The 22,831-nt window shown below is 40.1% G+C and overlaps 1 protein-coding gene across 1 annotated transcript in view; it reads right to left on the bottom strand.

The window, feature by feature from the left end:
- The window catches only part of CACNA2D4 (calcium voltage-gated channel auxiliary subunit alpha2delta 4), a 202,427-nt gene that overhangs the window by 149,405 nt on the left and 30,191 nt on the right, over positions 1-22,831 (bottom strand). The window contains exons 11-18 of the mRNA XM_087873504.1: positions 18,320-18,394; positions 15,851-15,940; positions 12,915-13,028; positions 11,696-11,774; positions 8,898-9,031; positions 4,654-4,731; positions 3,042-3,122; positions 1,810-1,884 (exon numbers count right to left, since the gene is read on the bottom strand). Coding sequence (XP_087729630.1) covers positions 1,810-1,884; positions 3,042-3,122; positions 4,654-4,731; positions 8,898-9,031; positions 11,696-11,774; positions 12,915-13,028; positions 15,851-15,940; positions 18,320-18,394 — 726 coding nt within the window. The remainder of the gene's footprint in view (positions 1-1,809; positions 1,885-3,041; positions 3,123-4,653; positions 4,732-8,897; positions 9,032-11,695; positions 11,775-12,914; positions 13,029-15,850; positions 15,941-18,319; positions 18,395-22,831) is intronic.

The raw sequence follows: 22,831 nt of genomic DNA, 5'->3' as shown, positions 1-22,831 counted from the left end.
GTGATTCAGGCGCTGGGCCTTAATCACCTGATCGCCAAAGTAATCTTCCAAGCAAATTCAATTGGGAAAACTGGATTTGCTTAACGACCATGTGATTCAGTTAATAACCACAATAAAAATCATCATAAAATCAGACCTGGTCATTTAATGACTCTCTTAACAACCACATTGCTTAGCAACTGAAATTCCAATCCTAATTGTGGTTGTAAATTGAGGACTACCTGTACAGGCCTAGCATATTTGAACAAATTATGTTTCCAATAGCTCAAATCAGAAACAATGAGCACTGGCAAGAAGCAGAGTAATAATACAGAAATGATATATGCTTTACTGTTTTAATTCAGATATAAATTTCAACACTGTAAACATATAAGTAATCTAACCAGCTTGGCATTTATTGTATCATTTGTATTCTTTTTCTAATGGGGATATTTATTGCATGCTTGTAATGAAAGCAAAGAAAATATAAATCAAGAGAAAATATAAAAAGTGAAGAAAGTTCTGGAGGAGAACTTTAAATTTCACATACTATTTATATTTTGGATAGAATAAGTCTGTAATGAAAAGGTACCTTGGAGAAAATGGAATATTCAGCCAGCCAACATAATCAGATAGCTGCATTTGGAGCCTTGACATTTAAGTCAAAGTGACATAAAATTAAAATGTAATCATATAGGTCAGGGGTCGGCAACCTTAAACGCTCAGAGAGCCATTTGGACCCGTTTCCCACAGAAAAGAAAACACCGGGAGCCACAAAACTCTTCCTGTGCCTAACTATTTCCTGAGTGGCCACAAAACTAGTATATATAGTCAAATTGAAGATTCTGTTTTCTTCTGAAACTTTTCTTTTCTTGGATTTATCCATGCTTGGCCTACCGGGGGTCGAAAAGCTTAATAAATTGCGCATCGGTGGGTGTCGCACATTGGCAGTTGTGATGCATATTTTGAGCGACGGAGCTGCAGCAGAGGAATAAAAGAGCCACATGTGGCTCCAGAGCCACGGGTTACTGACCCCTGATATAGGTAAGTTACCTAGCTCCCAAAGTTACTTGAGGTCCAAATTAAGTGATATTTTTGCTGAGGCAGTGGGATCCCCTGCAGGTAAAGGTCCATAGCAGGCCTTTGATTTGACACCTTAATGCTGCCATTTAGGATTTTGAATCGATATTGAATAGATGTTGAATTCATTGGAAAAGAAAGCTAACACTCAAGAACTGCAATTACAAAAAGACAACCATCCAACAGCACCCAATTGGGATAGCACAGGGGTCGGTTCTAATTTTTTTTACTACCGGTTCTGTGGGCGTGGCTTATTTTGTAGGTGTGGCTTGGAGGTCATGTGACTAGGTGGGCATGGCTAGCTGGTCAGAGTCATTTCTGGAAGATCCTCGCACTTACGACCAGTCCTCGCACTTACGACCCAACTCATTTGTTTGCTTTTAACACTGATCAGCTGTAGGACGGCCCTTTGAAGCCCCGCGGCAAGAGTTTAAACAGTTTTTTTTCCCTCTAGTCATCAGCTGGGACTCAGGAGGCAGCAATAGATTGGGAGTGGGACCAAATAAAAGGTAAGAATATCGTGGGTGGGGGGGTCGGGGGGTAGGAGGGCGGGGGGGAGAACCGGTTCGGTGACGTCATATCGTCACCGCTACTGGCTCGGCCAAACCGGACCGAACCAGGAGGAACCCACCACTGGGATAGCACAAATCTAGATTGCTGATGACCCTCTACATCAATGAACAGGAGGTTATAAAACAACACAAACTAAAGAGAGATCTCAGGAAATCTAGGGCTTCTTTAGGTACTCACCAGTGGCCGGAGGTCGGGATGAGACAGAATGTAGCCATTGTTAGTAATTAGAAAGGCATATCCATGGATACCCAGCTTGAAATAAATGCATTGAAATAATTAGATGTATTTATTTCAGGGAAACTTACGGACCCCATCCCACAAAACTGTGTACTGGTTGATTAGTATGCACACTATCATTTCTTGGTTTGACCATTTTGTATATAATCTTTAACCCATCAAGATATCTCTTTAATTTTTAGTTTATTTATTTGTTATTTATATTTCATAGTTCTAAACCACCCACCTCCCTCAAATTATCTTGCTATGTTCTCAGATGCTCTTCTGTCTTAACAAAGATTAAAATCTGAATCAAGAGAGTTAAGGAACATAAGAAGCTGCCAATACATCAGAATATTTGTTAATCAAGCCACAATTCTTGGGTCTAATTGGCAGGGTTTCCCTGCAAGGATTTCTTCCAGATTTGCTGACTGAATATTTTTACCCTCGAACTGAACAGAGCCAGCTCACTCATGACCCTCAAGCAGCATATTCAGAAAAAAAATCATTTTTAGGTTCAGACCCTAGCTCAGGGGTGTCAAAATCAATTTCATTGAGGGCCGCATCAGGGCTGTGGTTGACCTTGGGGGGGGGCTGGATGGGTGTGGCCTACTGGGTGAGCGTGGCCACCTTGACGCCACTCCCCAAACTACTGGCATGTTTCCCTTTTGCATTGGGTAGACCAGGTTGAAGCGACGTGGGCCAGCTCCTTATATTTTCCAGAATGGCCTCATGGGCTAGATCCAACCACATTGCGGGCTGGATCCAGCCCACCAGCCTTTTGTTGACACCTCTGCCCTAGCTACTACCATTCTAATATCTCATCTCTCCTCCACAATGCCTTGTTCTGAGGGTTCCTCAGACCAAGAAATAAGAATGTGGAACCAGTCTGAACACAACCATGATACCATGTTTCTAAGATTCTCAGAGGAGCATCAAATCTTTACAGTAAGGCGCAAGGAACATGCCTTCTTAGTTGTGGGACTTTCTCTTGAAAGGGAGTAGTACTAACAGAGAGTTTCAAAGACATAAATGTACTCTGAAAACATGCTGGAAATGTCTTTCTGAACTAGTGGGCATCTTTATTTCTTGCAGCATGCAAGCACTTCACTGTCATTATGGTGGAATGAAGATTTCCTTCGGGATCATTGCACTTGTAAAGATCAGACAATTCTCATTATTTCAGTTCTTACTTTGTATCGTGGAGCCAACTTAAGAAGCTCTCTCAGTGGAACGTCAGACCCTATTACACCCAGAAGGATGCCATGTGATCTCTGAAAAATAGAAAATGAAAACTGGGAATCTATTGTCTCTTTCTCCTTGTACCAAAATCAATATCGTCATTTTGTCACCATGTTGGTTTTCATCGTTTTTATTATTCATCGTTTTATGACAAAATATTCAGATGGAGGGATAAAAGGGAACAGGAATGGGTTAAATATTCCATTCTAGTCTAAGCTATAGTGTAGATGCTAATAAAAAAGGGATAATAAATTCTTTAAGACTAATAATTTCAAAAGAAGACAGAGAAGGGGATTGCATTCCTTTTCTTAATTTGTCCAACAAAGAAAATAGTTTTTTCACTAGGGTTTTTTCTCTGATGGGACCGGTCTATCAATTCTTTCACTAGTTTTGAAATGTTAGTTTTTTAATTTTTTAAAATTCTGTTTGTAACCAAAAGAAACTTACTATATCTCACATATACATTGGTAGATAACTGCAGATCATTATTCAGTACTTTTGTTATCAAATTTTGTTTGCAAGATTTCAGAAGCTCTAGAGAGCCCATAAAAGGGAGTTAGGGCCATACGGAGATGCAGGCTATAGCTTGTCCACTTGACTTATTTTTAAATGCACTCTTTAAAATGTTTTCATTTATTTAACATGCTGTAGTTATATAGGGTTTTAAGAAGTAGTAACAGACACATCTGGAGATTTGTTAAAGCTCTGTCAGTCTGGTCTACCTACCTCACTAGGTAGACCCAGACCAAGAAATCAACTCCATAGGAAAACTAAAACATTTAAAAATTACAAGTAGTGGCCAAAATTGTGGAAACCTTTTGGGAAAAAGTGTATTTTTGAGGTTTGATGGCTAATAACACCACTTGTTTTTTTGGCGTTTCAAGATAATCATATTCTACTGCTGGAATGGCCTGGGAATAGCCCAGACCTTAACCCAACTGAAAATCTATGGAGCCGACTAAAGAAACTTGTTAGTCAGAAGCGACCCAGCAATAAAACCCAATTAACAGAAGCAATCATTCAATCTTGGTTTCACATTATAACAGCTGCAGAACTAAAAGACTTGGTTCATTCTATTGTAAGGCCATAATTCATGCTAAAGGTTACTCAACTATTAACTGTGGTGATAATTTTTGTATATCTCATTTTTTCTATGGTGATAATTTTTGTATATCTCATTTTTACTACATTTCACTTTTCTTCTTTATACTGTAACTGCTATTCTAATAGCAAATCCTTCATAAAAGTTATTGCATTACATTCTTGATTAAATTATCTTTCCATTGATATATAATTTTACCGTACTACTCCAAAAAAAAGTGGTGTTATTATTAGCTAGTTTTAGAAAATACACTTTTCCCAAAAGGTTTCCACAATTTTGGCCACTACTATCTAACTGTTCTGGCCTTAAAACACATTTTATTTCTCACACCTTTGGAATTGGCACATCTTCATCAAGGTCATGTTCCTTACTCTCTAGAAGCTCCAACAAACAAAGTTTAAATTTTGCAAGCCATCCTCTTATCTTGCTCCAAGTAGAGATGTCTAGAAAATGATGCTTACCGTTTCATTTTTTTTGCTGAAGACAGGCATAGCTACTGTTGTCATAAGCAAGAGACTTTGAGCTTGAGAGGCAAAGAGCTACCAGATAGAAAAAGAGCAGCAGATTAGCTGTTGGGAGACTAATTGACAGGAGAAGCACAAATCCTTTGAATTAAATAGCAGGAAAGCACAATGAAAAAAGTGTGCACTAAAAATACTAGCTACGCAAGAAGACAAGAAGAATATGATACATAGGGGAAAGACATGAATCTGAGACATGTTTTACCAATATATACCTTCACATAGTCAAGGTAGATAACATCATAAAGAAAGTTTAACATATGACTGCACTTCTTCACATCCAGGTTAACATGGCACTGTTAGAGATATAGCTAAAGCATGTGAAACCACTTACCCAGACATAACAAATTGTAAATGTGCTTACATACATAAACATTCAAACCTTGGAGACTTGGTGGTGCAGCGAACTAAAGTGCTGTTAAGTAGCACTTAGCTGCCAGTTGCCTGCAATTACTGCAAGTTCAAATCTCACCAGGCTCAAGGTTGACTCAGCCTTCCATCCTTCCGAGGTAGGTAAAATGAGGACCCGGATTGTGGGGGTAATAAGCTGACTTTGTATAAAAAAGAACACCACTTAGGGGGTGCCGAAAGTCCTACTAAGCAGGTATATACAAAAGTATGAACGCTATTACTTAAAGCATTGTAAGCCGCCCTGAGTCTCTGGAGAAGGGCGGCATATAAATCGAACAAATAAACAAACAAACAAACAAACAAACAAACAAACAAACTCATATTCAGGGTTCAAATGCAAATGGGCTGGGGTTGGAGTTGAAAAAAGGCATATATTCCACAAGGGACATGGGCTTACATGGAAGATGGTTTGTCAACAAGTTGGAAGAAATACAGGTAAGCCAGTGGTGGGATTCAAATAATTTAACAACCGGTTCTCTGCCCTAATGGCCAGCTGGGTAGGCGTGGCTCCGTGGTCATATGACCATGTGGGTGTGGCCAACTCAATGTCACTGACGTCGATGGGCACTTCACCTTACTGTTACAATGTAATAAGGGTTAAACCAGAGAGGCAGTTTCTGTAAGCATGGCAATAAAAATTAGGCTAGAAACACCAGCAGAATGTTTCCTTCCTGCCTTACTTACAGATTAGCCCCGTAAAGTGGAAAAAAGCAAAATAAGATTTCTTCCAGCAACTGGTTCTCTGAACTGCTTAGAAAGTTAACAACTGGTTCTTCTGAATAGGTGTGAACTGGCTGAATCCCACCACTGAGGTAAGCTGTGTGAAATGGACAAAGGCATCACAAGCTAGAGATGGAGAGATGGGAGGGAGGGAAGGAGAGATGGCTTTGCAGCCTCAGAAGAGGAAAAAACCCATTTATCTAGGGGCTACAGCTCTCTTCTAGTCAATTCGATAAAGGTTTCACCCATTTCACCCTAGAGGGCTTCGAAGACTCATTAGATGAATCCAAAGATCTAGCATAAGAGCCAACTATATACCTATGGAAAGTCCTGGGTGGCATGAAGGCAACTGCATCATTCCAATCACATATGAAAGCAACCAGTATTGAGAGGAATCCTTACTCTGTTGGGAATAATATATTGCTATTATTCTTAATAGCTGTACATAGCACTATCTTCTATGACTGCCAGGTTTCACTGTTGCATCATCTATCACAAAATTTTATGGTATTCAATTCCACAGATTAATCTTCTGCTAGCCATCCTAAACATTAGTTTAGTGGTCATTATTAACAGGTTGAGCATGGATATTGAATAACTAAAATATAGGTGGCCATCCTTTTGCGGTACTAAATATTTATAATTGTGAAAACACTTCCTCTATATACTCTCTCAAACAAATTAAGTTACTTCTATTTCATATTCAAAGGGAACCTTTTCTAAAGCTGAAATCTCATTATGGATATTGTATAATCTTAACAATTGCTTCAAGATGTAGCACTATAGTCGCATAATTATCCACATGTCTAGACAGAAATAAGTACCATAAAATTCAGTGTAAGCGAGCACCAAATTGCAGTCAAATCCATTCAATGAATCTAGAATTAAGCCACAATTCAAAAAGGGGACCTTCAGTCCATGAGCTATGCTCTGCAATACTATTCCATGACACAACACAACACAACTCAAATACATCCAGGATTCTGTTATCTGTGTCTCTCCCATGCTGCATTGCACAGTTACCACTGTATTATTATCTGGATGTATGGTTAAGCTACAAAGTAATCTAATATACAACACAGCAATCCACATAAAAAAGAGTCAATGTTCACAAAATACAGCTAGGTTGTTACCTCCTCAAATTGTGGTAGCTAGTGAGAAATGTGGATGGCATTAATGAATGGACAGGACAGAACAGATGAATAAGCCAAACAAACATGCAACAAGTAACACAGACAATGCAAGTGAGAAAAATGTAAGAACAAGCAAAAGCATCACATAGTTTTTAGGTAGCAACAGTCAAGAATCAACACTCAATACAATAAATACAAGGTCACTCTGCTGATAAGCTTAAATAAATTGGAAAAGAGATTTCGTTTATAATTTAGTTCCAAGAAATGTTCAGCTTTGCTCTCTGAATTAAAAAAAATATCTTCTCATCTATTTAGGATTAGCTTCAAGATGGCCAAGGCACAGTGTGGTATGATGGGACCAATTTTTTAAAATGTTGGCTCTTGTAAGCCCTTCAACTGGTTGTGGATAGTAGCAGCAAGTAACTGGGAACATATAAAGTCATATTCCATCCAGAATTAGAGATTTTAACCACTGGAGATTGATTCTGCCAATATCAAGATTGTTGATGCTCTGCATTACCATTCAACGTACAAAGAAGGTCCATGTATATGTAGCAACCACCAGGCAAGAATAACTTTTTCTTGAGATGAACTTGGTTCCTTGTGATTTGATGGCCCCACTTTTATAGTTTCTTGGGGGACAGTACAAAGTGGTTCTTTGTTGCTCTCTTCCTGGATTTATTTTTATTTCCTAGTCTAACCTATAGCTCTGGTACTTTCCAGGGGTCTCCCATTGAAATCCTAACAAGGGCCAACTTGTTTAACTTCCTAAGCCATGGCTAGGTGCTGCCCAGCCAAACATGGCTGTAGGTGCTGCTACTTAGATGCTCAGGCTTTATTGCTAAGAGTGGATAAACGCACTTAAGAAACTTTAGGTAAAGGTAAAGGTTCCCTTTGCATATATGTGCTAGCGTTCCCGACTCTAGGGGGCGGTGCTCATCTCCGTTTCAAAGCCGAAGAGCCAGCACTGTCTGAAGACATGTCCATGGTCATGTGGACGGCATGACTAAACGCCAAAGGCGCACGGAATGCTGTTGCCTTCCCACCAAAGGTGGTCCCTATTTTTTCTACTTGCATTTTTTACATGCTTTTGAACCGCTAGGTTGGCAGAAGCTGGGACAAGTAACGGGAGATCACCCCGTTATGTGGCACTAGAGATTCGAACTGCTGAACTGCCAACCTTTCGATTGACAAGCTCAGTGTCTTAGCCACTGAGCCACTGCGTCCCTTAATGAGAAACTTTAGCCTTATACAAAATGATATACATTCCTAAGAGAACCCTCTAAAACTGTACTGAATTTCAACTTGAGGCAAAATGTAAGTGGGACGTCTACATTTATGCCAGCAGTCTCACTGCTAAGGAGAGAGAATTTTGCTAATTATGAAAAGCAGTGTTCCTCTTTAGCAACAGAAGGAGCTACAAGTGAAAAAGAAACCAAAGTTTTGGCTGGCGTGGATCTCTCTTCCTCCTCGAGCAAATTCTTTCTTTGGGTTTTAGCCTTAGGCTTCTAAGACATATGGGACCCCATAATGTATGTTAATTCTTTCTGTGAGTATAGAAAACAAGCTGCAGGCTCAGTGACCCGTTTCTTGAGCTCAAACTAATTTTTTTTTTCCTGGTGACTAATCCTTAATAAAGTGCTTCTGCAGAGTTTACAGAGACAGGGATTCTAATTAAGTCATGCTAGGCCTCTTGTGATTTGTTTTGAGTTCCTGGAGTATGGTGGAATTTCAAATACAGCATCGCGCTTAAGGAAAGTGTGATAAATGATGTTTCTTTTAGAAGGCACATTTTAACACTACCCAGCTGCTGTGATCCAATTCTGAATGATATACATATTGCAACGAATATCTGAAAAGACCCGTATCTCTTAACGTCTTCGAAGTTGGACAACTAGAAACTTTTCATGAAATACTTACAGCGCTATCCATATAGGCTTCAGTCCATATGATGTCATGATCATGGTTGATAACCATTGGCCGGCTAAGTACATGCAAATATTCCATGACATTCTCTTGCACGTCAGCCAAAGTAGATATCTGTGTGTAGTAGCCTGATATGGGGGACAAAAAAATCACCATCAACTGAGTTAATTTTGTTTAAATTGAGGTTTGCATCTCATTTGTTCCAAAGTTTATTGAATCCTGTCCATTTGTCCTAGGCCAGTGATGGCTAACCTTTTTGCCATTGCGTGCCAAAAGCAGGGGAAGTGCGGGGGTCGTGCGCGCATGTGCCAACACCCATAATGCAATCCCCCCCTGCACACCCCACCCTTGTGCATGCATGGGTGACCCCCCCACGCTGCCCCATGCATGTGTGTGACCCCCGTACTCCCCCACCCCCCCGCACATGCGCATGCCCCCGCACTCCCCCCTGCGCATGCACGTGCAACCCCCCGCAGCCCGTTTTGGGCCTGGCAAGCATCCCTGAAGCCTCCTGGGACCAAAAATGGGCCACAGGGAGGACACATCACTCCCCCCGCAGCCCATTTTGCCTCAGGGGTGCGCATGCCCCTGTGCCCCCCCATCCCTTCGCATGCGTATAAACCCCCTCCCGCAATGGAGATTCTAAAAAGGGCTGTTTTCTATATGAAATTGATTATAAAAAATAATAGCAATGTTACATTTAAAAGGTAATGAGAATGTGAACACAGTTAGAAATACCTAACTGAAGTCACTGGAATTAACATTTTGAATGCTTCTAATGGATTGAAGAACAATTATTTTTATTAGTTTGTATTCAAAAAAGATCTAGAGAAATCAAGATCTTTATCTCACAGATAAAAATATAGTATCCACGGGACTCTGCAAACAGGTATTTTGTGATAAAAGCTACAGAAGTGGCCAAAATTGTGGTAACCTTTTGGGAAAAGTGTATTTTCTAAAACTAGCTAATAACACCACTTTTTTTGGAGTAGTACCATAAAATTATATATTAATGGAAAGATAATTTTATCAAGAATATAATGCAATAACCTTTATGAAGGATTTGCTACTAGAACAGCAGTTACAGTATAAAGAAGAAAAGTGAAACACATAGAAAAAATGAGATATACAAAAATTATCACCATGTCAGTTAATACTGAGTTGGGTAATCTTTAGCATCAATTACGGCCTTACAACATCTTCCTATGGAGTGAACCAAGTCTTTTAGTTCTGCGGCTGTTATAATGTGAAACCAAGACTGAATGATTGCTTCTATTAACTGAGTTTTATTGCTGGGTTGCTTCTTTAGTCAGCTCCATAGATTTTCAATTGGGTTAAGGTCTGGGCTATTCCCAGGCCATTCCAGCAGTGGAATAGGATTATCTATTATTAGCCATCAAACCGCAAAAATACACTTTCCCCAAAAAGTTTCCACAATTTTGGCCACTACTGTACATCATTTCTTTTGCAGGATCAATGTTTTTAAAACTTCCCTAAATCACCCTGAGACTGCCATTGGCCATTGACTGATTTGTAGGGGAAAAATAAAGATTTACCCTTCATTTGCAAAAAGACCAAGCAACTAACTACACCAAAATCATCATTACCATCCAACTTTCTGAAATTTTTCTAAACATACTTAAATGTTTCTATTTACATGTACTCCTAGATTTATGACCACAAATAAGACTGGGACTTCCATTGCTAAGTGAGGTGGTTGTTAAATGAGTTGTGCCTGATTTTATTACTGTTATTAAGTGAATCATTGTAGTTGTTAGATGAAGCACATGGTCATTAAGAGAATCTGGCTTCCCCCGTCAACTTTGTTTGTCGGAAGCCAGCTGGGAAGGTTATAAATGATGATCACATGACCCTAAAATGCTGCAACCGTCTGTCAACCTTGAAGACCTGACCAGAGCCATCTTGGCGCATCAGTGTTGCCACTCTGGAGCTGAGGGAAAGGGAGGAGGGATTAGAGATAGCTGGGGTATGTAGCCAAAATAAAATACTTCCTCTTGGGAACCAAGGACATTCTCACACCTGGCCCATGGAAGGAGGAGTGAGGTCACCCGGCAACCAGACAGAATCTTGATTGGACCATGTGACTGTCTGGGGTTGAGGGAAAACTTTCTCTTTTAATTAGGTGAAAACTGCGGGAACCTTCAGAGTTGGTTTTCACCAGATTTGCGCCAATATAATATCTCCAATAAAGCTATTCTTTGAGGAATTCATCTGCCTCAGAGTTTTGCTTGCTATGGGTCTATTACTTGGAACCCTGACATTATCATAAATCCATGCTGGTTGCCAAGGGCCTGAATTTTTATTATCTGACCGCAGGGACACTACAACGGTTGTAAGTGCAAAGACTGGTTGTTGAGTCACTTTTTTCAGCACTGTTGTAACTTTGAGCAGTCACTAAATGAATGATTATAAGTCAAGGACTACCTGTACCACCTTTGTAATTGATCCCATATTATACATAAGTACAATATTTAGGAAATGTAGGAAAGGCCCAATTAAAATGGTCACTGCTAATTTTTTGCTTCTTTTATATTTTCTTTCAACCACAAAATGCTTCTGATTCAGTTTCCTAATTGTGTACTCTTCAAAATCTGTGACATATGGCTCATACAGGGGTAGGCATTACTATTTTCTGCTATTTACTTCTGGAACTTTTCCAATTCAGTTTAGGTTTGCATATTACAATTGCTATAATGTAAAAATATGATTGGCAAGTGCTTCTGTCTCGCAGAAAGGATGATTAAAATGAACTTTAATAAAAAAAAAATTACCTTTATTGTTACAAGCTATCCATTTCACATTCTGTGCGAAGCTGACTTCCCTCCCAATAAGGTATGTAAAAACACGGACCTGTGAAATGAGATCACAAGCATTAGAATGGAATATTAAAAACAATGTAAATATAAAAGGGACACTGTGGCTCAGTGGCTAAGACGTTGAGCTTGTCGATTGAAAGGTCGGCAGTTCAGCGGTTCGAATCCCTAGTGCCGTGTAATGGGGTGAGCTCCTGTTACTTGTCCCAGCTTCGGCCAACCTAGCAGTTTGAAAGCACGTAAAAAAAATGCAAGTAGAAAAATAGGGACCACCTTTGGTGGGAAGGTAACAGTGTTCCGTGCACCTTTGGCATTTAGTCATGCTGGCCACATGACCACAGAGACATCTTCGGACCATGCTGGCTCTTCGGCTTTGAAACGGAGATGAGCACCGCCCCCTAGAGTCAGGAACAATTAACACATATGTGCGAGGGGAACCTTTACCTTTACCTTTATGTAAATATAAGAATAAGAGTATGTGGCAATAATTTAATTTGAATTCATGGAATAGCTAAGCCAGATCTAGATAGTACTTAGATGGGAAGGGAGCAGGAAATCTCAGGGCAATAGGCTAAGTGAAAATTTAAAAAAAAAAAACCCTGAAAAGAAACAATGACACACAGGACTTCTATGCAAAAAAACTTACACGGATGTTTGTCCATGGAGTCACTAAGAATGTAACTCAACTTGAAGAGGTCTTTACTTTTATAAGTTTGTGGGAAATAATAAGAGATGAACCAAAGGAAGGAGTCAAATACAATTTGCCACAACATTTTTAAACAGTAATTTCAAGCTAACAGCTGTCATTATCTTACAGAGATTGTTACTGTGATTTGTTATGAGTTTTGACTTAGCATATCTGTGAACTCAACCAACTGTGATTGATTCAACAAACCATTAATAACCAGTTTCTTAAAATAGGAACCTTTCACTCTAAAACTCACTTAAATATTCATTTTTTGTTCTGCTACATAAAAAAATTAATATAGTGACCTGTCGCTAAACCTAGACCAATCTCATTAAGATTAGTGAGTTCCATCCATAATTATCTCAAGCAAAATTTTAGCTAGGAACCTAAGCGTCTCCATGCTATTCATTGTTTTGTTCCCTGCTCATGATTCATACCAGACCAGTTGACTTTCTACGCTCTTCTCTGTTTTTCACTTTGGAAGCTAACCTTACGATCAGGCCAGTTGAATTTTTCAAAGACATATTCATAATCTTCCATAGCTCCATCGGTGAGCAGCATGATTGCTTGGTTGCAAAGGCCTCCTTGTCCTGCATCTCTGAACTGCAAACAGAACAAACCACAATGAAATCATGTACAGAGATACCCATCTCCCTTGGCACAAATAGTATAGCAGATTAATGAAGTCCTCCGTTAAGCCTCAGCAGCTCCTATCTGTCATACTGATAGGTCTGCTCAAACATAATGTTGTTAATGATATCACGATTTATTCATTTATTTTTATCCTGCCTTTATTATTTTTAGAAATAACTTAAGGCAGGAAACATGCCTTTCTCTTCATATTTCCCTCACAACAATATTGCTGTGAAGTGGATTGGGCTGAGAGAGAGTAATTGGTTCATATTCACCCAACTGGTTTTCATTTCTAAGGTAGGGCTAGAACTCAAAGTGTCACGGTTTCTTGCCTGGTGCCTTAACCACTAGACTAAAAAAAGGAATAATAAAATAAAAATAAATAAAATAAAATAGATAAAATAGTTCATAAAGGTCTTCCTACTTTTGTGCTAGATAGTTCTATGATTATTTATGGTGGAAGGAAAAAAACGTTGGTCATACCAGTAACATATTTCATGATAATTCATAGGAAGCAAATATTAGCTATAAAATGGATAAAAACAATCCAGGCACTGAGACCCAATATACCCACCTTGAATTCAGTTATGTTCCAAAAGATTACAGAAGTCTATTACCTAGACCAGTGATGGCTAACTTTTTTGCTATTCTGTGACACATTCTGTCCCCATGTGTGGGGAGCATGTGGGGGTGGGGGTCGCGCACGCGCGTGTGCCCACACCCATAATTCTACACATCCTGCCCCCAAGCGTGCGACTCCCACATGCTCTCCACACTCCTGGCACGCAATGGCACGGTAGGCCCATTTTTTGCTCTCCCCAGCCTCCAGAGCCTTTCTAGGAGTCTGGGGAGGGCAAAAATGGCTTCTCCCCCGGGAGGCCAAAAACGGCCCATTTGCCAACTTCCGGTGGGACTGGAAGACCCGTTTTTTGCTCTCCAGAGCCTTTCTAGGTCTTACCAGACATTGGCAAATGGGCTGTTTCTGGCCTCCGGAGGGTCTTGGCGGGGGGGAGGCCATTTTCTCCCTTCCCAGACTCCTAGAAAGGCTCTGGAGCCTGGGGAGAGAGAAAAACGGGCCTTCACCACCACCCACCGAGGTCCTCCAGAGGCAGGAAACAGCCTGTTTCCCTACTTCTGGTGGGCCCAGAAGGCCCGAAAATCAGTTGCATGCACGCCAGAGCTGAGTTCGCGTGCCCACCGATATGGCTACATAGGCCATAGGTTCGCCATCACGGACCTAGACTTTCCAAAAATAAAAACAAGACTTTTGCCTAATCTAAATATTTCTGGTGGATGTAAGGTTGCTGGTATCCTTATCATTATATGTACATTATTGGTATTCCTCTTTGTAGCCTCCAACTAAGGTGACTCTGGTGATCTGATGCTAATTAAATGTAATGTCTCCTAGCTTGTCTATTCCTTCCTGAAATAGCATTTGCTACACATCATCTGAAAGTTTGAGTGGAATATTCTATGCCAGATGCAGGTTTTAAACTGTGCGAATGAACCAGACCCAGGGAATATACTAGGTTTAATTAAATAAAGTAATTAGGCCTTAGCATTCCAAAGCTTTTGCTCTCACCTTCTCTAATACCATCCTTCTAACCCTTTCTACCTCTTCTATCACTAGGAAAGCAGACCTAACCAAATATATTATCCTCTTGAACAAATATGAAATTGAAAAGTTATAGATATGATTAAACACAAAAGCCAACTCAGTGGTCTCCCTCCTGAAGAAACAGAGTTTCAGGTTAATCAAGACCTGATCTATTAGGATCATCTAGTCCCATGGGAGCTTTGCAATATGGGTTGTTTTTACTCTCCAAACCACTCCTAATACCTATTTTGGTCACAGCGACAGAACTGTTTTATTGCTATCCTGAGTCCAGAGGTGAAATGCTCCCAGTTCAGACCGGATCACTCGATTTGGTAGCGATGGCGGCGGGTGGATCAGAGAACCGGTAGCAAAAATCCCTGCCACCCCCCATGCCCGGCTGAGCCACGCAATCATTAGAGGCTTTTTTTTTACTTTTAAAAGCATTTTTTCTTTGGCCGAAAAAAAGCTTTTAAAAGTAAAAAAAAAAAAAGCCTCTGATAATCGCACAGCTCAGCTGGAATCGTCAGAGCCTTTTAAAAGCTTTTTAAAAGGGTAATGTGACTGGGTGGGCATGGCCAACTTTTTTTTTAACTTTTAAAAACATTTTTTCTACAACCTCTTCAGCAGAAGAGGTTGTAAAAAAAATGCTTTTAAAAAGCTCTGACGATCCCAGCTGAGTTGCCTGATCATCAGAGGGTTTTGTTTTCTTTTAAACGCATTTTTTTTTTTTGCTTTTAAAAGAAAAAAAAAGCCTCTGATGATCAGGCAACCCAGCTGGGATCGTCAGAGCTTTTTAAAAGCATTTTTTTTACAACCTCTTCTGCTGAAGAGGTTGTAGAAAAAATGTTTTTAAAAGTAAAAAAAAAAAAAAGTTGGCCACGCCTACCCAGTCACATTACCCCCTCCCACCAAGCCACGCCCACAGAACCGGTAGTAACAAATTTTACATTTCACCACTGCCTGAGTCCAACACATAATAAACATGAACAAGTAAATCATCATTCTTAAAATAATACTGTCCAACCTGGTCTGCAGTTTGAAACAACATGTTCATCAGCAGGTTTTGGCAATGTCACAAAGAGTATCTGTCACTATTATCTTTCTTTTCTTCCTTTTCCTTCAATGATTTGCAATAATCAGCACAATGCTGCGAAAGCCAGTGTGCCTTTAAAAAGAAAGAGAGAAGCAGCCTTACCTCCCTCAGGATTTTGAAGGATTCAGTCAGGGCTTTGTTCACCTTCCCAACTCCTTTTGCTTGTAACTCGTGCACCAGCTGCTTGAAATGCTGAGCAAATGAGACATTAAAAGCACTTTAATAGCAGTGATTAGAAATATTTGACAAAGGATAATACAGGAATGTCAAAACTTTAGAAAACTACTCAAAGAATAGAGATCTCTAGCGCAAGCTATATATGAAGGAACCTTGGTAACATTATCAGTGCTAGTCTAGACTAATGTTACTAGCATTGATGATGTTACCTAGAATGGGAAATGAAAATATAGCCTATTGAGCTATTAGAATCAATAAGGCCTAAGTGGAAAAAGTAGGCCCTAAAAAGCTACATGAACCAAAGTTTTAGATGGAAAGATTTCAAAGTGTATCAGAACTATTTGTAATCCTGCTGAACCGTTGCTGTGAAATGTGATTTTGCAAAGTATGTAGTTTTGAAATATATTTGGACATAAAAGGACGAAACCCCAAGAAATAAGGAACCGAAAGTAGCCGATGGATAGAGGTTTGAGATGTACATGGGCATATGTGGAGACTGTCTGTCAGTAAGAAAGAACAAGGAAGTAAGTTGTGAAATGCATGCAGAAAAGTATAAAAAGAATGTCTTGAGATGAGTTCAGGGCCATTGGCCATAGCTACTCCTTGCTGGGCTCAGCTATGTCAGTGGACCTCATTGCAATGGGTCATTGATATAAATTGTGTTATGATGGCGTTCAGGTTCCAAATTGCTCATGAAATAAACCTCTGAATCTTAAAGTAAGAATTGTTTATTGTGCTACTGTCTCTTGTTTCTTTATTGGGATACTTTTATGACACTAGTTTGGGTAATGAAACAACTGCAAGAAAATAGCCAAGTTCAGAGAGCACCAAGGACCCCCTCATTTCAATCTTGAGCTATCAATATTTTCCTTTTTTGTCAAACTACAGTATATATTTCAGCACTAGGACAGCTCCATAATTTGAGTTACCCGAAATAATGCAGTACTTTCCAGTGAAGGCAACAGCAATATGAAGCTGCTACTACGGTAGTACAGAAAGATCGATGCATTTCCCCCTTCTCCTACTTTTTTCTATACAGATTATCCTTGATTTATGACCAGTTATTGAACAACTGTTCAAGGTTATAACGGACCTCCCCAGAGTTTCTTATGTTCCGTTTTTGAAGTTATGCGGACTGCACCCCCATGATCACTCAACTGCATTTTGGGCTCTTGGCAAGTGGCTCAGCTTTACAGGGGTTTCTGATGTCCTGCAGGCATAGGACCATGATTTGCAACATTTTTTTTTTTTTGCCAGTTTCTAGCATTTACTTCTAGTTTCTGGTAAAAAAAAAAAGCCCATTGGGGAAAATGGATATACTTAACAATTGTAATGTTCATTTAATGACCACAACAAAAAATGTTGAAAAATGAGGTCCAGTCATGGGATGCCTAACTTACAACCATAATGACTTACAATAAAAAAATCTTTTCTCAAATGGGGTCATAAATTGAGGACTCCCTGTATGTCCTCTGTGTCTGCTGCTTCCTACAGTGACCTCAGGAAATCCTGCCCCTGACCTTCCCACTGCCTACTTTCTCCATTCCCTTACCTCCCTCTGGGCTGCCTTTGAAATCAGCATCTTGGTCTGTGCCCCTGTTCTTTATTGCAACAATCTCAGAAATTGCCAGCTTGGTACATCCTACTGGTCCAGCTGTCTCCTCATTATTACAGTATTCAAGTCAAGCTTTCTTTCTTGTTTTTCTTTTCCAGATCTAGAAGTTGTCTTTAGCCCCAAACCTCATGATGAAATTCACAATTTCTTTACAATATTAATATTTCTTATTCTCTGGGAGACTTAATATTACCAATTAAAATAATGTAATCATGATTTAATCCCTCTTAATTGTAGTTATTGGAGGGCCACTGCTTTTTTTTTAAAAAAAATCCACATTTTCTCAAATGCATAGATTTTATGGTTCTTTGGTTGAGGAAATATAAATTTGTGGTGAAAAAGCATCCAGGGCTTTGATTTTTCTTAGTTATCATATTTTTTTCTCCTTCCTTTTAAAACAAGCAAGCAAGGAAACAAAATTAAAGGAAAAATTATAAGGTGGGAGGATATAGGGAGGCATACTGGCTGGGGAATTCTCGGAGTTGAAGTCCACACATCTTGTCAAGTTGGAAAAATGCTGCTCTAGATATTTTGGATTCTGCATTTCTAGCTTCCGATCGTGTGGATTAGAATCCAGTATTATGTTTAGGGTTACTAAATGGGTTTAGATGACTGAACTACTTAGCTAGCATTTGGATATATAAAAATAGCCACAGAATTCACAGGGGCAGAAAAAAAGCATTGGTTAAATATGTTTTATAACAGTTTATGGGCCTTTAAATCCCCAGTGTTTATATGCCATATTCAGAAGAGAATGTCTTTTCAAGTTTAATACTTACCTCCCTGTTATCTCTGTCAGCTTGAACCAGGATTCCCTTGAAACACGATTCAATGTAATGAACATAGTCATTGTACTGTAAAGACAAAAGGAGGAAAATTACATGCTGTAAAAAGAAATGTTTTAAAAGAACTCTGAAAGCAGATTTTATACCGAATAAAAAAGACCCCCTTTTAGCTACATGTTCGCTTTCAGAGCAAGGAATACATTTTAAAATGCAAAGTGTTACAAAACAATTTTTGTTGCCTTTTGGGAAGCAAATCAGTAAGCATAGATGTGTAGGACATAATTCAGTAATTTTCATTGATATTTAAATAGTACATAGGGGAAAGAAAAATGTAAATTAAGAAGAAAATAATCTTGGCTACATCTGCCTGTGTGTCTTTCCTTAATCTGTTTTTCAGTTTTATAGAATAACAGAGTTGGAAGGGACCTTGGAGGTCTTCTAGTCCAACCCCCTGCTTAGGCAGGAAACCCTACACCATTTGAGACAAATGATTATCCAACGTCTTCTTTAAAACTTGTTGGAGCATTCACAACTTCTGGAGGCAAGTTCTTCCACTGATTAATTGTTCTAAGTGTCAGGAAATTTCTCCTTAGTTCTAAGTTGCTTCTCTCCTTGATTAGTTTCCACCCATTGCTTTGTAAGGTCCGGCTATACGCTTAAGCTCTCAGTGAACCAAAAAGAAAGACTTAAACGGAGGCTTGAATAAGAATCAACATTTAATCTTTGATCAAAGACAAAAGGCTGGGTAAAACCATTCCAAACACATACAAAGAGATATGTATATGGGAGGGTTCACACCTTCAGAGAAGATGTAACCACTTTTTATACCTTTAAAGCACCAGTTAGATCCCTAACTCTGGCCCCTTAATTTATGTTTGTGTATTCTTTGTTACCCTGCAAAGGAATCTAAACTTCCAATTAGTCTTATCTTAAGCATTTCTTTGTTTACTTAATTGGCTACTTAGCCCCTGGCTCTGGAAGACCAGATCTTATCCAGATCAGGCATAAATTAGGACTGAGGTATAGTTTATTCCTTTTTTGATGGCTAGTCGTACCATGCTTTTAGATTGATATGAGTTCAGGTCAAATGGCAGGGACATACGTTTGACAAATACCAGATACATTTCAGAGATACATACATTTTCCTAATGACAATATGTTTGTAACAGGAGATACAAATAGAAAGGAATAATATATGTGATACAAAAAGCACAATATATATGTTACAGGAACCTAATGATTACAGAATAACACGCTTTTACTAAATCTAGTATATCAGTATATTATTTTCTATCTTTATTATTGTTTCCCTACAGCTTCTTGTCCTACCCTCAGGTGCTTTGAATTACAATTTCTAGTATTTTGCTCCTTATTAGCCTTGCACTCCTCTTAATGCTGAATCAGGCAGCTTTGTTTGCTTTTGATAATGTTCTGGGTGCCCCTTCTTCCCTTAATTGGTAGTAGTCAACACGAGAGGGGTAAAATCCATAAGGAAACCAAGGAGACCTATTTATCATAATAGCTCTTTGGCAGTGAAAGTCGTGATTCAGAGAGGTGGTGGGCTTGCTTTCACTGAAAGAGCTCAAGCAAAGGCTACATGGACCCCTGTCTGGAATACCTTTATTTGGGTTCCTGCACCCAAAGTTCTAAGTGTCTCCTTCTACTCTCTGAATGTTCAGTCCCACCTCCTTGCCTCAAAGATGTATAATAAGAATTGCTCCTGAGGAATGCTGGTAAAGATCAAGAAGGAAGGGTGCAGAGAAGTGGTGAAATTCAATTTTTTTTACTACCAGTTCTGTGGGTGTGGCTTGGTGGGCGTAGCTTGGTGGGCATGGCAGAGGAAGGATACTGCAAAATCTCCATTCCCACCCCACTCCAGGGGAAGGATACTGCAAAATCCCCATTTCCTCCCCACTCCTGGGGGAAGGATATTGCAAAATCCCCATTCCCACCCCACTCTGGGGCCAGCCAGAGGTGGTATTTGCTGGTTCTCCAAACTGCTCAAAATATCCAGTACCGGTTCTCTGAACTGCTCAAAATTTCCGCTACCGGTTCTCCAGAACCTGTCAGAACCTGCTGGATTTCACCTCTGGGGCAGAGGCTGATGCCTGAATTAGTCTGTCACCATGTTCTTTCTCTTGTTTTGGAAACATAGCTCATGATATTATTCTGCTTTTATCCCAGCAACATATTGCTGTTCTGTTTCCATACTGGAAAAATCAATACCTCGGGTCAGATGTAGAAATGGAAACCAATCTGATGATAATAATAATGATGATCTACTCTAGATTTACTGCTACAGTCAGAATAGTTTGGCTCCTCTATAGTAGAATAAGAATACTCTTCATTCTGCTAGTTTTCTCAGGTCTTTTATGGATACTCCAAATACAAAGGCCTGTCTTGTCAAAGAGTGGTGAATGCTAAGTTTCAGGGGAGGAGGGTGCTTGAAGTTTCTTTGTTGTTGGGGGGGGCAAACTCAAGTCCCCATGGAAGACGATACCGTAAGAAAAAATATTTCATACTCCCAAGCTGAGGAATTTTAAAGAAATTGATTGTCCAATTGTGGTTAAATTCTATAACTTGCTCTTAACTCTGAACCAGGGGTGAAATCCAGCAGGTTCTGACAGATTCTGGAGAACTGGTAGCATAAATTTTGAGTAGTCCAGAGAACCAGCAAATACCACCTCTGGCTGGCTCCAGAGTGGGGTGGGAATGGAGATTTTGCAGTATCCTTCCCCTGCCATGCCCACCAAGCCACACCCACCAAGCCACACCACACCACGGCCATCAATCACGCCCACAGAACCGGTAGTAAAAAAATTTGGATTTCACCACTGCTCTGAACTACCTGAAAGGCAAAATTATTTTGCCAGGGAAACTGACAAGATGGCTGTATTAACTTCCTGACCAAAATAAAAAATAAAAAGTAAAAAAAATCACAGTTATGCTTGCAAACTTCAGTCAAGAAGACTCACTTATCCGTAGGATTATATTCAGAGCAGGCTGGTCTGCCCTTCTAGGCAGGGTGCCTATATCAATGGGCTGGATTATCTGAAATGATCACTGCCATTATTTCAAGGCAGTTGATTTAATGGCCATGATGGCCAGGGGTGATGGCAATTGTAATCCAGGACAAATCTCATGGGCACCATAGTGGAGACAACTGTTGAGGGAGTCCTGTTTTATAGTGCAGCAGCTCGAGACAGTGCGCCACAGTCCCAAAGGATTGGTTTCTGCTACTCAAAACTGCTATAAACAAGAGCATGAAGGAAGCCCTAATGCAGGGACTAGATAGACAAAGATGGAAAGGCTGCAGATCAACAAAGAAATGAACAGAAAGACCCAGGAAAAAAACACAAGATCAACACAAAGATGACAAACAGATTACATGAAACCTACCTGCTGAGTTATTTTATCTATCGCTACAAGTGATATCACTGTGCACCAGGGGTGCTATTCAGCAGGTTCTGAGAGGTTCTGGAGAACCAGTAGCGGAAATTTTGAGTAGTTTGGAGAACCGGCAAATACCACCTCTGGCTGGCCCCAGAGTGGGGTGGGAATGAAGTTTTTGCAATATCCTTCTCCTAGGAGTGGGGAGGGAACAGGGATTTTGCAGTATCCTTTGCCTGGAGTGGAGTGGGAATCAGGGGTGGGTTCTAAATTTTTTTACTACCGGTTCTGTGGGTGTGGCTTATTTTGTGGGTGTGGGTTGGAGGTCATGTGACTAGGTGGGCGTGGCTAGCTGGTCAGTCATTTCTGGAAGGTCCTCATACTTACAACCAGTCCTCGCACTTACGACCTGACTCATTTGTTTGCTTTTAACACTGATCAGCTGTAGGACGGCCCTTTGAAGCCCCGCGGCAAGAGTTTAAACAGTTTTTTTCCCTCTAGTCATCAGCTGGGACTCAGGAGGCAGCAATAGATTGGGGGTGGGACCAAATAAAAGGTAAGAATAATGTGGGGCGGGAGGGGGGAGAGAACTGGTTCGGTGACGTCATATCGTCACCGCTACCGGCTCAGCCGAACCGGACCGAACCGGGAGGAACCCACCACTGGTGGGAATGGAGTTTTTGCAGTATCTTTCCCCCAGGAATGGGGTGGGAATGGAGATTTTGCAGTATCCTTCCCCTGCCATGCCCACCAAGCCACACCACGCCCACTAAGCCAGGCCCACAGAATCGGTAGTAAAAAAAATTGAATTCCACCACTGGACTAGATAGACAAAGATGGAAAGGCTGCAGATCAACAAAGAAATGAACAGAAAGGCCCAGAAAGGAAAACAAACAAACAAGAGAAACACAAAGATGACAAGCAGGTTACATACGACCTACCTGCGGAGTTCTTTTATGTATTGCTACAAGTAATATCACTGTGCACCATTGTTAAAGTACAAGACAGTTCTTTACCTCGGGTGGCTTAAAATCTAACATCCATGAAAGGGAACAGAAAAGGAGAAAAGGAGGCAAACAGAGACCGGGTTTCACCAAGTATGGTTATATATTTGTT

Source organism: Pantherophis guttatus, chromosome 7 (assembly GCF_059756535.1).
Source record: "Pantherophis guttatus breed Tessera chromosome 7, ASM5975653v1, whole genome shotgun sequence".
Classification (NCBI taxonomy): domain Eukaryota; kingdom Metazoa; phylum Chordata; class Lepidosauria; order Squamata; family Colubridae; genus Pantherophis; species Pantherophis guttatus.
The sequence above is the reverse complement of the archived record's forward strand: the minus strand, read 5'-3'. Positions and strand labels throughout refer to the sequence as shown.